Source organism: Orcinus orca, chromosome 3 (genome assembly GCF_937001465.1).
Source record: "Orcinus orca chromosome 3, mOrcOrc1.1, whole genome shotgun sequence".
Lineage (NCBI taxonomy): Eukaryota > Metazoa > Chordata > Mammalia > Artiodactyla > Delphinidae > Orcinus > Orcinus orca.
Window position 1 is genome coordinate 94,979,882 of NC_064561.1, and position 13,865 is coordinate 94,993,746.

General features: G+C 36.2%; 1 protein-coding gene across 1 annotated transcript in view; it reads left to right on the top strand.

The window, feature by feature from the left end:
- The first annotated feature begins 4,042 nt into the window (after positions 1 to 4,042).
- The window catches only part of TMEM232 (transmembrane protein 232), an 84,507-nt gene continuing 74,684 nt past the window's right edge, over positions 4,043 to 13,865 (top strand). The window contains 1 exon segment of the mRNA XM_033423755.2: positions 4,043 to 4,123. Within this exon segment, the coding sequence (XP_033279646.2) occupies positions 4,056 to 4,123 (68 nt within the window). The 5' untranslated portion in view covers positions 4,043 to 4,055.

Sequence of the window (13,865 nt, forward strand, 5' to 3'; positions counted from 1 at the left end):
TCAAAAATGATGACTTTTTTTAAATTAATTTATTTATTTTTGGCTGCGTTGGGTCTCCGTTGCTGCACGCGGGCTTTCTCTAGTTGCGGTGCGCGGGCTTCTTATTGCTGTGGCTTCTCTCGTTGCGCAGCACAGGCTCTAGGCACGCGGGCTTCAGTAGTTGTGGCTCGCGGGCTCGAGAGCTCTAGAGTGCAGGCTCAGTAAATGTGGAATATGGGCTTAGTGGCTCCACAGCACGTGGGATCTTCCTGGACCAGGGCTCGAACCCGTGTCCTCTGCATTGGCAGGCGGATTCTTAACCACTGTGGCACCAGGAAGGTCCCTGATTTTTTTTTTTTAACCTTTCTTTTCAGAATTTGAGGGAAGACTTTATCTAAAAAGATCAATTTTAAGATCTTTTGATCCAGTCTTTAAGATTTTGTTTCCATTTCAATCCACAAACTCGGTCAGTACCCTGCATTTTTGGGTACCATAGAGAATAAAAGGATATTTAAATTGTAAAGATCTATTTAACTTATAAAAAAGCTCATTTACATCACATTTTGCTGATTCAGGAAACATGATTATTTCTTGACAGTGATCTAAATGTGAAATAATCCAATTTAACAAGTCCGTTTTAATCTCTTTACATTTAATTGTGATTTCCCAGCAGTATAAATGAAATGAGTTTTTGTATTTGATAGCATAAACTAAAAATAATTTGGCCTCACTTTAATTTTCTATTCCTGTTTTAAGGTGATCTGGGTGTTACTGGCTCTGGTCCTTGGACTCTTAAATCAATAGAAATTGATGAGGCCAGATGAAGAATTCAGGCAGCACAAGGGAGTGAAAACAAAAACAGGCGCCCTTGCTCACTCTCCCAGAGGAGGGCGGGCAGGTTCCTTAAGTGGGGTGAGGGCTAAGGGTGGATCCGTGGGTGGGGCTGGAGGGGTGGCTTAGGTGGTCTGCCCACCCGCTTGGTGGTGCTGTGTGCAGGGATCATGCACGGTACCCTGCTTTTCCTCTTGGCACCTCAGAGATGACAGTTGATTTGTGGCCTTTTTGTATGTAATTGTTCATAATTTGCCCCAAGTGTGTGCGCATGCAGTTATTTTTAGTCCCTTATAGTTTCTTTGTATTCTTTCGCTGGAGATGTTTGTCCAGGTGCAAGCCCTGCAGTGAAGGGTACCAGGTCCCACACTGTCTCATAAGATTACTAAAGAGCATGAGATAGGCAACTGTGTTTGTCTCTTTCTATACAATTCGGAAGTCAACATCACTACATATAACTGTCCTGGGGAGGCATAAAAATGGTACAGATGATCTCCCCTGTAGGCTTTAATAAATGGTTCAAAAAACCATTTTATCAAATAGTGTATTAGAAGTTGAATGTTTTAGCTTGACTAATGATTAATATGTGTGACTCTGGTTTTATTAATACAGTGCAAAAAAGCCCAGCTGCACATACAATAATAGTAACAATAACAATTCCTTGTTGATGACTTAAGGTTTTGGAAGGTACTGAGAATTTGAAGAATATTCTTATGGAAAAACTAAAACTTTTGTGAAAGTTGATAACATTTTTATGTTCTATTTTTTGAGGGTTTTTTTTGGCGGGCGGAGAAGGGAAGTCATTTTAAATCTTATTTTCTTTGTTTAGTTACCTGACTGAGCATTTAATTCCAACATCTCTGTGGGAGACATTTCTGAAGACTTGGATCTTTTCGGAAATTTGAGATTATTTGGTTACTGTTTCTTTTACTCTTAGCCAAAAGCAATCATAACTAATAAAATATATTAGGGAGTCTTATTATCTCTCTCATATATCACAGTACTATTCAAATAGTGGTTCATAAACTAGTGTTCGTTAAGCACTTTTACTCCCAAGGTAGGTACTCCTAAGATACGCCAGAAATCGAAAGTAAGCATGTCTTTTACAGCAATTTGACACTTTCTACCCATCCAGTCTGGGGAAGTCTCATCAACAGGATGTCGTGGAATTGCATGTTGAGTAGATGGTGCGAATACCCATCACTTTTACCCACAGATGTGAGGACTCTTTGGATAGTAGGTTCAGTGATCAAGGGAGAATTTCTAAAGTAATTAGTCTCTAACTTTCGCAATTTCAAAAAGTATGACTAATCATAGTCAGTCCTCTGAAATGTATCAGGAGACAGCTAAAAGCTCTAGGTCAATATGCCTAACACAAGCACATAAAGACCCATTTGCCTTCAATTCACTTTCTCATCAATTATTTTTCTCTGGGTGGCCTGGCCTGTACTTTTTATTTTCTATTCATTTGGCATTAAATGTTTTAAATTTATCTAAGAGTATGTCTGACTGACGTTTGTATTTCTAAGCTCTATTTCTGAAATATGTAATGTTTTATGAGTGCTGGGGTTCCTTTGTCGTCTTTTGCAGACTTTGCCTACCTAGTCTGCTTAAATATCGATCTTCATAATTTTATATGGTTCATAATGAATACTTATGTACTTATGTAATTTGTAACATTTATTACTAGATTTATCAAATCGTTTCTACATCTTTATTCTGTGCTTACATGTATTTTATCATGAATTCATTAATAATTGTTTGCAGTTATTTTCCTAAGTGCCTTTTAAGATGGAAATACTCCATGTGATGTTAACTGTTAAAAAAAGAAACTCCTGAATATATCAATCCTACTTGAAAATAACTTGTATTTTATATTAAAGTTAGGCCAACTCTGAATGACATTCCTGTAATAGCTCAGTGCAGCTGCTGACTTAAAAATGCATTTGCTCTATTCTAATGGATATAGATTATAAGAAGCAGACCTTGCTGTAAGCAATAGCAATAGATAATGATGTTTTATGTTTATAATCTGCTTTGCTGGATATTTTCCCATTGCCCCTCCAGATCTACCTTCCATCCTTCTCCACTTTGCCTTGAACTTTCTGGCTTCTAGTTTGGTTTAGCAAATGGGAAGCACAGGTAGATGACTGGAGTGGAGTGCAGGAAGGCTCCTTCTTAGCAGGCAGCCTCAGATCGGTTGCATCTCTCCACCAAAGGCCAAAGATTTTTATTAAGCACCACTCTCCTACAGCTATTCTTTCTGGGTCTCTGTTCCCCTTAGTCCCGAGAGTAGTGACAGTTCACCGTCTTCTTGCCTACCCCTGAGGATGGCACCATCTTGGGTTTTTTTTAACTATATTTTTTTTTCTTGAATAACTCTGCCCACATCTTTGGAAAGTCTCTTTATGCAGTTACCCCATTTGAGGGTGCTGTTTCCTGCCAGAACCTTGACTCATCAGTTTTAAAAATTAGCTATCTTAAAAAATGAAATGAAAAATAATTCAATGTAAGTCTGACTATCCAGTTACTTCATTACGTGTTTGACTACTCTGCTAAACACAGGTAGTATGTCCTAGTTTTGGTCATACACTCATAAATGTGCTCAGATATACTTCAAGAGGGAAAGAAATCTGGATGTGAGAGCAAGCAGAGGAAGCGTAATCTAAATGACAAAAAACAGACATAAAAAGAACTTTACCATGCTTTCTGTTTTTTTTTTAAAGTTACTTGTAATCTAATGATTATCACAAGCACTTAGGTAAAGCTTCCCATATGCCAGGTTCTTTTCTAACCGATCTACATACATTGAGCTATTTATTTCTTCCCACAACTCTCTAAGGAGGTACTATTCCCATTGTACAAGTGAGGAGACAGTCACAGTTAAGTAAATCAGTTAGTCTGGTTGTATTCTCTTAACTACTATGCTGTGCTGTTCTTTCAGTGGTTCTGATGATAAAACTGTTAAGTATAATAAAGACTGAATATTATATGAAAGGATAAGTTTATAATAGTAATATCATAGAAATAACATGGACTTTCAGTTCAAAGTTGGGTTTGACTCCTAGGTCTGACAGTTTAAATTCTTCCTTAATATAATTTTGCCTTTAAGCCTGATTTTTTTTGTTGCCACCCTTTTCCCCATAAATCATGAATTTGCGTGATGTGCATTATTTGGTACTGTGAGTGCATTTGTCTTCCAATATAAAATTTAATATTTCTCTTTAGGTTTACGATCCGTGAACATGCCTGCTAACAAATCATCTGTGATTAATAAATATGGAGTAGTATGTTCCTCTTATGAAAAATCAAAGTAAGTTTGAAAAAAATTTCATATTGTTAAAGTAGTAGACCCATATATATTGTAGAATTTAGAAGGTTACAGAAAATTGAACAGTAAAAAATAATCACTCATAGTTCAATATCTAAGAATAAAAATGTTAAGGTTTACTATTTTATAAATAAATAGCTTTGGAATGATTTTTTGTAATGATTATTTGTAAAGATCATATATTTATAAAATTTTGAATTCTATACTTTTTAAACTAAGCATTTTTTCTATAATCAGTCTTAATTCATTTTTAATTAATTTTTGGCTGCATTGGGTCTTTGTTGCTGTGCGCGGGCTTTCCCTAGTTGCGGCAAGCGGAGGCTACTCTTTGTTGCAGTGCGTGAGCATCTCTTGCAGTGGCTTCTCGTTGTGGAGCATGGGCTCTAGGTGTGCGGACTTCAGTAGTTGTGGTGCGTGGGCTTAGTTGTTCCAAGGCATGTGGGATCTTCCCAGATCAGGGCTCAAACCCGTGTCCCCTGCATTGGCAGGTGGATTCTTAACCACTGCGCCACCAGGGAGGTCCCTATAATCATAGTCTTTATTTAAAATTAATTAATTTATTTTTAACATTTTTATTGGAGTATAATTGCTTTACCATGGTGTGTTAGTTTCTGCTTTATAACAAAGTGAATCAGTTATACATATACATATGTTCCCATATCTCTTCCCTCTTGCATCTCCCTCCCTCCCACCCTCCCTATCCCACCCCTCTAGGTGGTCACAAAGCACCGAGCTGATCTCCCTGTGCTATGCGGCTGCTTCCCACTAGCTATCTATTTTATGTTTGGTAGTGTATATATGTCCATGCCACTCTCTCACTTTGTCACAGCTTACCCTTCCCCCTCCCCATATCCTCAAGTCCATTCTCTAGTAGGCCTGTGTCTTTATTCCTGTCTTACCCCTAGGTTCTTCATGACATTTTTTGTTTTTCTTAGATTCCATATATATGTGTTAGCATATAGTATTTGTCTTTCTCTTTCTGACTTACTTCACTCTGTATGACAGACTCTAGGTCCATCCACCTCACTACAAATAACTCAATTTCGTTTCTTTTTATGGCTGAGTAATATTCCATTGTATATATGTGCCACATCTTCTTTATCCATTCATCCGATGATGGACACTTAGGTTGCTTCCATCTCCTGGCTATTGTAAATAGAGCTGCAATGAACATTGTGGTACATGAGTCTTTTTGAATTATGGTTTTCTCAGGGTATATGCCCAGTACTGGGATTGCTGGGTCATATGGTAGCTCTATTTGTAGTTTTTTAAGGAACCTCCATACTGTTCTCCATAGTAGCTGTACCAATTCACATTCACACCAGCAGTGCAAGAGTGTTCCCTTTTCTCCACACCCTCTCCAGCATTTATTGTTTGTAGATTTTAAATCATAGTCTTTTAATTTGCCATAATAATCCATGAAATGCATAAGAGAAAGTATTCAATAACTACTGAATTGTGAAGCATCTTAGTTATTTCTAAGTGCTTGTCTATTTCAAATTAAACCACGATAGAATATTTTTCTGCATTTCAAATTATTTCCTTGGGATAAAGTTTCTGAAATTAAGTTACTAGATCAAAGTTTGTTGATAATTTAAAAATTGTTTGTGATTTTAAGAAATTTTTACAAACTTAAAGAACATGATAGAGTACATAATAAAACTTATGTGTTGACATATTGTTATGTTTGATTCAAATATTTTTCTTTAATAAAGAATAGATCAACAGATAAACTTGAAGCTCTTTGACCACATGTCCTTCCAATTATAATAATTGTGGCATATATTATTTCCATTCATTTTTGTACTTTAACATACAAGAATGTAAAATTGCATTTTCCTGGGCTTCCCTGGTGGTGCAGTGGTTAAGAATCCGCCTACCAGTGCAGGTGACATGGGTTTGAGACCTGGTCCGGGAAGATCCCACATGGCGCAGAGCAGCGAAGCCCATGCGCCACAACTACTGAGCCTGCGCTCTAGAGCCGGCAAGCCACAACTACTGAAGCCCACGTGCCTAGAGCCCGTGCTCCGCAACAAGAGAAGCCACCGCAATGAGAAGCCTGCGCACCGCAACAAAGAGTAGCCCCTGCTCGCCGCAACTGGAGAAAGCCTGTGCACAGCAACGAAGACCCAACGCAGCCAAAAAATAATAATAATAACAACAAAAAATTGTATTTTCCAGTCTATTTCCTAAAGTACATAACTAGGAATGGAATTGTTGGATATACCATTTAGTAAACAGAACTTATTAATTCTGTCTAATGATTAGTCATTTTTGTATTTTGGTTATAAAATCTGTCTCTACCACAAGATCATGTAGATATTGTTATACATTATTTTTTAAAAAATCTTACTGTTTTATCTTTAATACATGTGGAAATGATTTTTGTTAGTGGTGTTAAGCGCAGGTCCAGTTTCCCTTTTTAATGTACATACCAGCTTGATCAACACCATGTATCGAAAAGAACATCCTTCTTCACTATTTCTCTAGTACAATGATTATGTAAATCAAGTGTCCACATATAGTGGGTATATTTCTGGGCTCTCTTTTCTGTTTCACTGGCCTCTTTGTCCCTTTTTAATATTACCACACTGCTTTAATGACTGTCACTTAGTGATAACATTTAATAGTCAACATGATAGATTTTTCCAAGTTTCTTCTTCTTCAGTGATATCCTGCATATTCTATTTAAAAATTTAAAAAAATTTTATTCAGGTATAGTTTGCTACAATATTAGTTTCAGGTGTAGAACATAGTGATTCAAAATTTTTAGAGATTATACTGCTTTTAAAGTTATAATATTTATATTCCCTGTGGTGTACAATATATCCTGGTAGCTTATTTATTTTATACATAGTAGTTTGTATGTCTTAATCCCCTACCTCTATCTTGCCCATACCTCCTTTCTTCTCCCCACTAGTAATCTCTAGTTTGTTCTCTATATCTGTGAGTCTGTTTCTGTTTTGTTATGTTTATGTTTGTTTTATTTTTTATTCTCCAAATATAAGTGATAACATACAGTATTTGTCTTTCTCTGACTTATTTCACTAAGCATAATAACCTCCAGGTTCATCCATGTTGCAAACAGCAATGTTTCATTAATTTTTATGAATGAGTAGTAGTCCATTATATGTATATACCACATATTCTTTATCCATTCATCTATTGATGAACACTTAGGTCGCTTTCATATCTTGGTTGTTGTAAATGCTGCCAGTGAATATTGAGGTGAATGTATGTTTTCAAATTAGTGTTTTTGGAGAATTCCCTGGTGGTCCAGTGGTTAGGACTCTGCGCTTTCATTGCCAAGGGTGCTGTTCTGTCCCTAGTTGGGGAACTAAGATCCCACAAGCCGCGTGGGGTGGCTAAAAAAAAAAACAAAAACAAAAGAAAAACCAAACAATGCCAGAACAAGTCAGTGTTTTCATTTTCTTTAGATGTATACCTGGAAGTGGAATTGCTGGATCATGTGGTAGTTCTTCTTTTAGTTTTTTGAGGAACTTCCACATAGTTTTTTACAGTGGCTGCACCAATTTACATTCCTACCAACATTGTACAAGTGTTCCCTTTTCTCCACATCCTCACCAACATTTGTTATTTGTGGTCTTTTTGATGACAGACATTCTGACAAGTGTGAGGTGATACCTCATTGTAGTTTTGATATGCATTTCTCTGATTAGGGATATTAAGCATCTTTTCATGTGCCTGTTGACCATCTGTATGTCTTCTTTGGAAAAACGTCTATTCAGGTCTTCTGCATATTTTTTAATCAAGGTGTTTGGTTTTTTTGATATTGAGTTATATGAGCTGTTTATGTATTTTGGATATTAACCCTTTATCAGTCATATCATTTGCAAATATTTTCTCCTATTCGGTAGGTTGTTGTTTCTTTTTGTTAATGGTTTCCTTTGTTGGGCAAAAGCTTTTAAGTTTAATTAGGTTCCATTTGTTTATTTTTGCTTTTTCCTTTGCCTTAGGAGAAATATCCAAAAATATATTGCAACAATTTATGTTAAAGAGTTTTCTGCTTATGTTTTCTTCTAGGAGTTTCACAGTTTCCACTCTTACATTTAGGTCTTTAATCCATTTTGAATTAATTTTGTTTATGGTGTGAGAAAATGTTTAATTTCATTCTTTTATATGTGGCTGTCCAATTTTCCCAGCACCACTTATTAAAGAGACTGTCTTTTCCCCATTGTGTATTCTTGTCTCCTTTTTCATAGATTAGTTGGCCATAAGTGCATGGGATTATTTCTGGGTTCTCTATTCTTTTCCATTGATCTATGTGTCTGTTTTTGTGCCAATACCATGCTATTTTGATTACTGTAGCTTTGTAGTTTTGTCTGTGAAGTCAGGCAGTGTGACACCTCCAGCTCTATTCTTTCTCAAGATTGTTTTGGCTATTCAGGGTCTCTTGTGTTTCCATACAAATTTTAAAATTATTTGTTCTAATATTGTGAAAAGTGCCATTGGTATTTTGATATGGATTGCATGGAATCTGTAGATTGCCTTGGGTATTTTGGTCATTTTCACAATATTAATTCTTCTAATCCATAAACACAGTATATCTTTCTATCTGTCATCTTTAATTTCTTTCATATGTGTCTTAGTTTTCCCAGTACAGGTCTTTTACCTTCTTAGTTAGATGTAAATTTTTATAGAGGTACTGTCTATCTTTTCTTAGATTTCTTCCTATGTATTTGGTATTTGTGATCCTGCTGTAAGTTTTATGCACATATTGAAAAAAATATGTCTTCTCTAGCTGCTGCCAGAAGAAAGACAATTGATTTTTGTGTATTGATTTTACATATGGAAATACTGCTAAATTCTCTCATTAATTCTAAACATGTTTATCTCAGTCTCAATTTAAAAAGAATACTCTAAACATTTCATGATTAAGCATGATCTTTTTTGAAACTTTATCTGACACTTAAATTGTATTTTGTGGTGTTTTTTTTTAATTTAAATCTCATTAGACTTCATTACTATTTTAAGCAGTTAATTTTCCTTTATATTTTATTTATTGTTCATCACTTTCCTTGCTTTTCATTCTTTGTTACTTCCTAGATCTGGTTTTTCTTTTGCCTGATGTACAATTTTTTTTTGGCCACGCTGCGCAGCATGTGGGGATCCTAGTTCCCCAACCAGGGATCGAACCTGTGCCCCCTGCAGTGGAAGCATGGAGTCTTAACCACTGGACTGCCAGGGAAGCCCCAGATGTACAACTTTTTGAACTTTGCTTAGTGAGATTTCGTTGTTGAGAAAAATCTTAGTTTTTGTTAGTCTGAATATACCTTTATTTTATTCTTATTTTTGGAAGAAATTTAAAACTGAACATGGAATTGTCTTTGGTCTGTTATAACTTTTATTGTTTTTCCCCCCAGAACATTGATGATATCGTTCCACTAACAGCTTCCATTAGTGCTGTTGGGAAGTTAGCTGAAATTTTGATGCTATTTCTTTAAAGTTTAATCTGTTTTCCCCAACTTTGGGTGCTTTAAAAAATTTCTTATTCTCTTGTATCCTGCAATTTTACTATGATGTGTTAGAATGTAATTTTAAAAATATTCTACTTAGATTTCTTGTGCCTTTTGTATTTGTGGACTGTGTCTCTCTTTTGTCATTCCTGAAAAAATATCAGATATTGTTCCTTTAGATATTACCTTGACAACCCATTCTCTCTTTTTCTGAGACTGTTGATTGAATGTATATTAGACCATCTCATTTTATATTTCATATCTTTTATTTTGTCTCCATTTTCTATATTTTCATCTCTTTCTACTATATTTTGAATAATTCTGATATGTGCTCTGTTTTCCCATGACTAACTCTCTCTTGTTACCAATTTATACATTGAATTTTAAAAACTCTATCTTACATTTCTAGCAATTCATTTATTTTTCTTCAAATCTTCTATGTAGACTTATAGTTTCTGGTTGCCTGTACATACTTTTGAGCATATTGTGGAAATAAGTATGATGGTTTTATAATTTGTGTTGATCCAATGAATAGGGTATAAATCTATGTTGAGACTAATCTTCTCAGATATATGTGTATTATTTTTTCTTTCTCTTTTCTTCTCTGTTGAGCAGCAAGGTGGCCTTTTCTACAGCTCCCTGAGGTTGGGAGAAGGGATAGTGATTAGTTCTGATTGCTCTTACCTCGGATATTTAGTCAATGTGGAGGGAGTCTTCTATAACTTTTCCCCACCTTGAAAATCCTGGATTTTTTTTCTTACTGTGCAGTCATTTAGAAAACACACTTTGTTTTGTATCAGTGGCCTCTTGTATCAAGGTAAACCAGATTCTGCGCCTGGCATCAGCTGTTTGAGATGAAGCAGAGATCTTGGTACCTTGCATGAAAAGACATTACGTTTGGTTTTTTTATGTATTGCCTGAATTGTCATAGACCTCGTACTGTATTTGCTTCACTTATTCTTCTTAGAAACAAGAGCTTTGTGTGCTTAGTGTGGGTTCTGTTGGAGATGCATGTAGGGCTCCATGTAAATCCTTCAAGTGAGGTACTGAAGTCTACCCATTTCTGGACCAAAGGTTATTTTATATCTTTCTCACAGAAGCTGCTCTTGAGGGTTTCTTAATTTTTTTAATATCTGGAGACTGTAGTCTTCAAAGCTTCCTGAGATATCAAAGCCTGAAATTTTTCCTTTTTATTAATGTTTTTGACTTTTATATTTAGTAAAATGTGCTCTACAAATGTGCTCTAAATAGTTAAAATATTACATATTTATAGTATATATGTATATAATAGTATTGATTTTGATATGTATACATTTATAATACCATATAGCTCTATAGTGTGGGCTCTAAATTTGTGCTGTCAGAAGCAGGAAGAAACTTTTCTACACTCATATTTATATTCTTGTCATTTGTTTATTTGATCTGTGATCTGTAGTCTTTGTTTTTCATTTATCTGAATTACTATAATCTTTTAAGTGATTCTAATGGTTGAGACCTTGTAATTAAGTCTGTTAATTTTAACCTAGGACATCTGTACTTGTAGCATTTGGGTTGGCTACAAATGATTTAGCCCAATATATGGTAATTTAGGAGCTGGGAGGCCGTAAAGAGCATGAACACATTCAGTATATATATTGCAGTGTAATTTCCTTAGGATGAATTGCCCCAAATGCGATATCAGCAGCTACTTATGAGATTATCTGTATAAAGTAAGTAGGATCTTGCAAGATCTTAGAAACCACAGTCCTCTTATACTTGGGCGTACACCACTGTCTTGGCTCAGATCTCTAGATGGCAGGATATGAGAAGAGGATTAATATTTTAATACTAGATTTGTGGTATACAAATTCAATTCAGTGAAGCTGAAAAAAAAAATAGGAAAGTGAGGCAAAAAGGCTCGATGTATTACCACCCTGATCACTAAATCACAACTTGCCTTAAAGAGACACAGCAGAGCCTTGTCTATACTTGACATTTGGAATTTATCAAGACAGATTTCAAGAAAAAAAATCTCAAAATGGACCATAAAATGGAGACTCAAGGAAGGGTATTGATCTCTGCTCCCTCCTGTTCACCCCAGAGGTGCTCACTGATCCATACTTCCAAGTTGTGTCACCCAGCCCTTGCTACTCCAAATGTGGAAGGGGAGGGGCAGCTCAGTGTTTGGGGGCATGAAGGTTATGCAGGCATCAAGTCAGTCTGAGACTCTGCACAATGTGTATGTCCAGTACAGCCACTAATCATGAAGGCCTTCATTTGGGGGAATGTTTTCAGACATCAGATTTTTCTTACCTCTAAACTCAACTCAGTGTCAGTTATTCATAGCTTAATCTAGAGGAAAAAGTAGAGTCATTGCCCAAGTGTCCTATAATAGTTATTCAGCCTTTAGTCTTCCATTGTCCTGGGAACCATGTTTTCCTACAATTATCCTTTTATGTTTTAAAAACTCTTTAGATCTGGGATGTTTTCAAGTCTGTTTCTCACCGTGCTGCACCCCCAACACATTCACCAAAGCACTAAACTTTTCATTAGCCATGGAAGGAGGCACATCGTATCCCAAATGTTGTCCATTACCCCCTTTATCCTCATAGAAAGCTGATGTCAGGATCACAAAAAAGTGATGCGCTAATGAAATGAGTCTTTCCTCCATGGCCTGCCATTTGCTTCAAAAAGGATATCATTGAAAGTTAGTCCCATAGAGCGCCAATGACGATGATCTGAGGAACTATCAGTCAGTACTTCATGAGTGGCAGTTTGTGCCAGTATTTCAGTCTATTTATGATAAACTATGATCACCAATGCAAAGACTGCTAATTGTCCCTCCTCCCATACCAATTTTCTCCTTCTTTTGTATTAATAGAAGTTGTATTTGGACACATGAGCAACCATTAAAGAATACAATTCTCAGCTTCCGTTGTTTCTAGATGTGGTCATGGGTATAATCCTGGCCAGTGATGGATTAGCAGAAGGGATATGTACCACTGGCATTTTGTGCCCTTTTAAAAGGAGTAGTATGTTTTCCTGTTCCTCTCCGTGTCTCTTCCTTTTAGTTGGAATGAGGATGTGATTGCAACAGCTGGAGCAGACATCTTAGACCATGAAATGAAAGTTGTATGTTGAGAATAGCAGAGTAACCAGGTATAAAATGACAGATACCAATATCCTGGAGCTGCCATATCAAGCCTGGATTGCTTATCTTGGTCTGCCGCATGAAAGAGAAATGAAGGTCTATCTTGATTAATTTATCATAATCTTGTCCTTTTAATAGCAGTTAAACTGGTTTCCTCACCCTTGAAATAAATGTTTCTGGGTGTTTTTTGAGGTGAATTTTCTAGAACGAAGCCTCCAAGCAGTGCTCCATAGCTTTGGTTATCACATCAGCTTTATTCTATCGCCAGATGACTCATTTACTATGCAACTGAATAAGAATTAATTTGTTTTTAAGCCTTGATCCAGTTGGCTGAGTAGGGAAGGGTTGGCTATAATGGCCTACATCCTAGGGGATTGTTCCAAAACATAGTGAAAGGATGATCATTCCCTTGCTCATGTACAGTACTGAAATTATTGTTGTTATTAATATTCCTCCACTGACCCTGCTGTGTTCACTCAGACTTGCTGACCCCACTTCCTAACATCTCTATCTCCACCTGAGCCAGCTGATTCTTAGGGTTCTCTGGCAGACACCCAAGTTACAGAAGGAGAACAAGTGTTGCCAGGTTCTACTCCATTTCCTTCTTGGAGATACTGCTACCCTTACAATTTTGGTGAGATCTTCCCCAAGAAGGAGTGTCCTTGATTTCATCAAACCATTCTTTGGGACATTAGAGGAAGATGAACCCATTTTCAACTTCTCTTTGAAGAGACAAAGTTCGAAATTCTTCTCTAAGCAAAAGAATGCAGGCAGAGGTTGTCTATCTTTAGTAGTTAAATATGTCACCTTGGGTACTGTTACCCATGCCAGCCAATCAGTCCTTTCTGGTATTAATAATTACATTTAAAAAGAGATGACATTGAACTTTAGAAGTCTAGATGTTTCTTACAGACAACCTTGAAAGGACCGTTGACTGTTAAATGCAGAATAGAATGATTCCAAATAGAAGAGCATTCATTTAGAAAAGGGACTAGGTTTTTATTCTTGTAAATATTTTTTTTAGCCTTCAGTTTCTTCCAAATGGTTTTCTGTTCAAAATTCAGTCTGTATTAACAGCCCCCTTGCCCCTTATCTGTTTAGAGTTCTCTTTATTCGT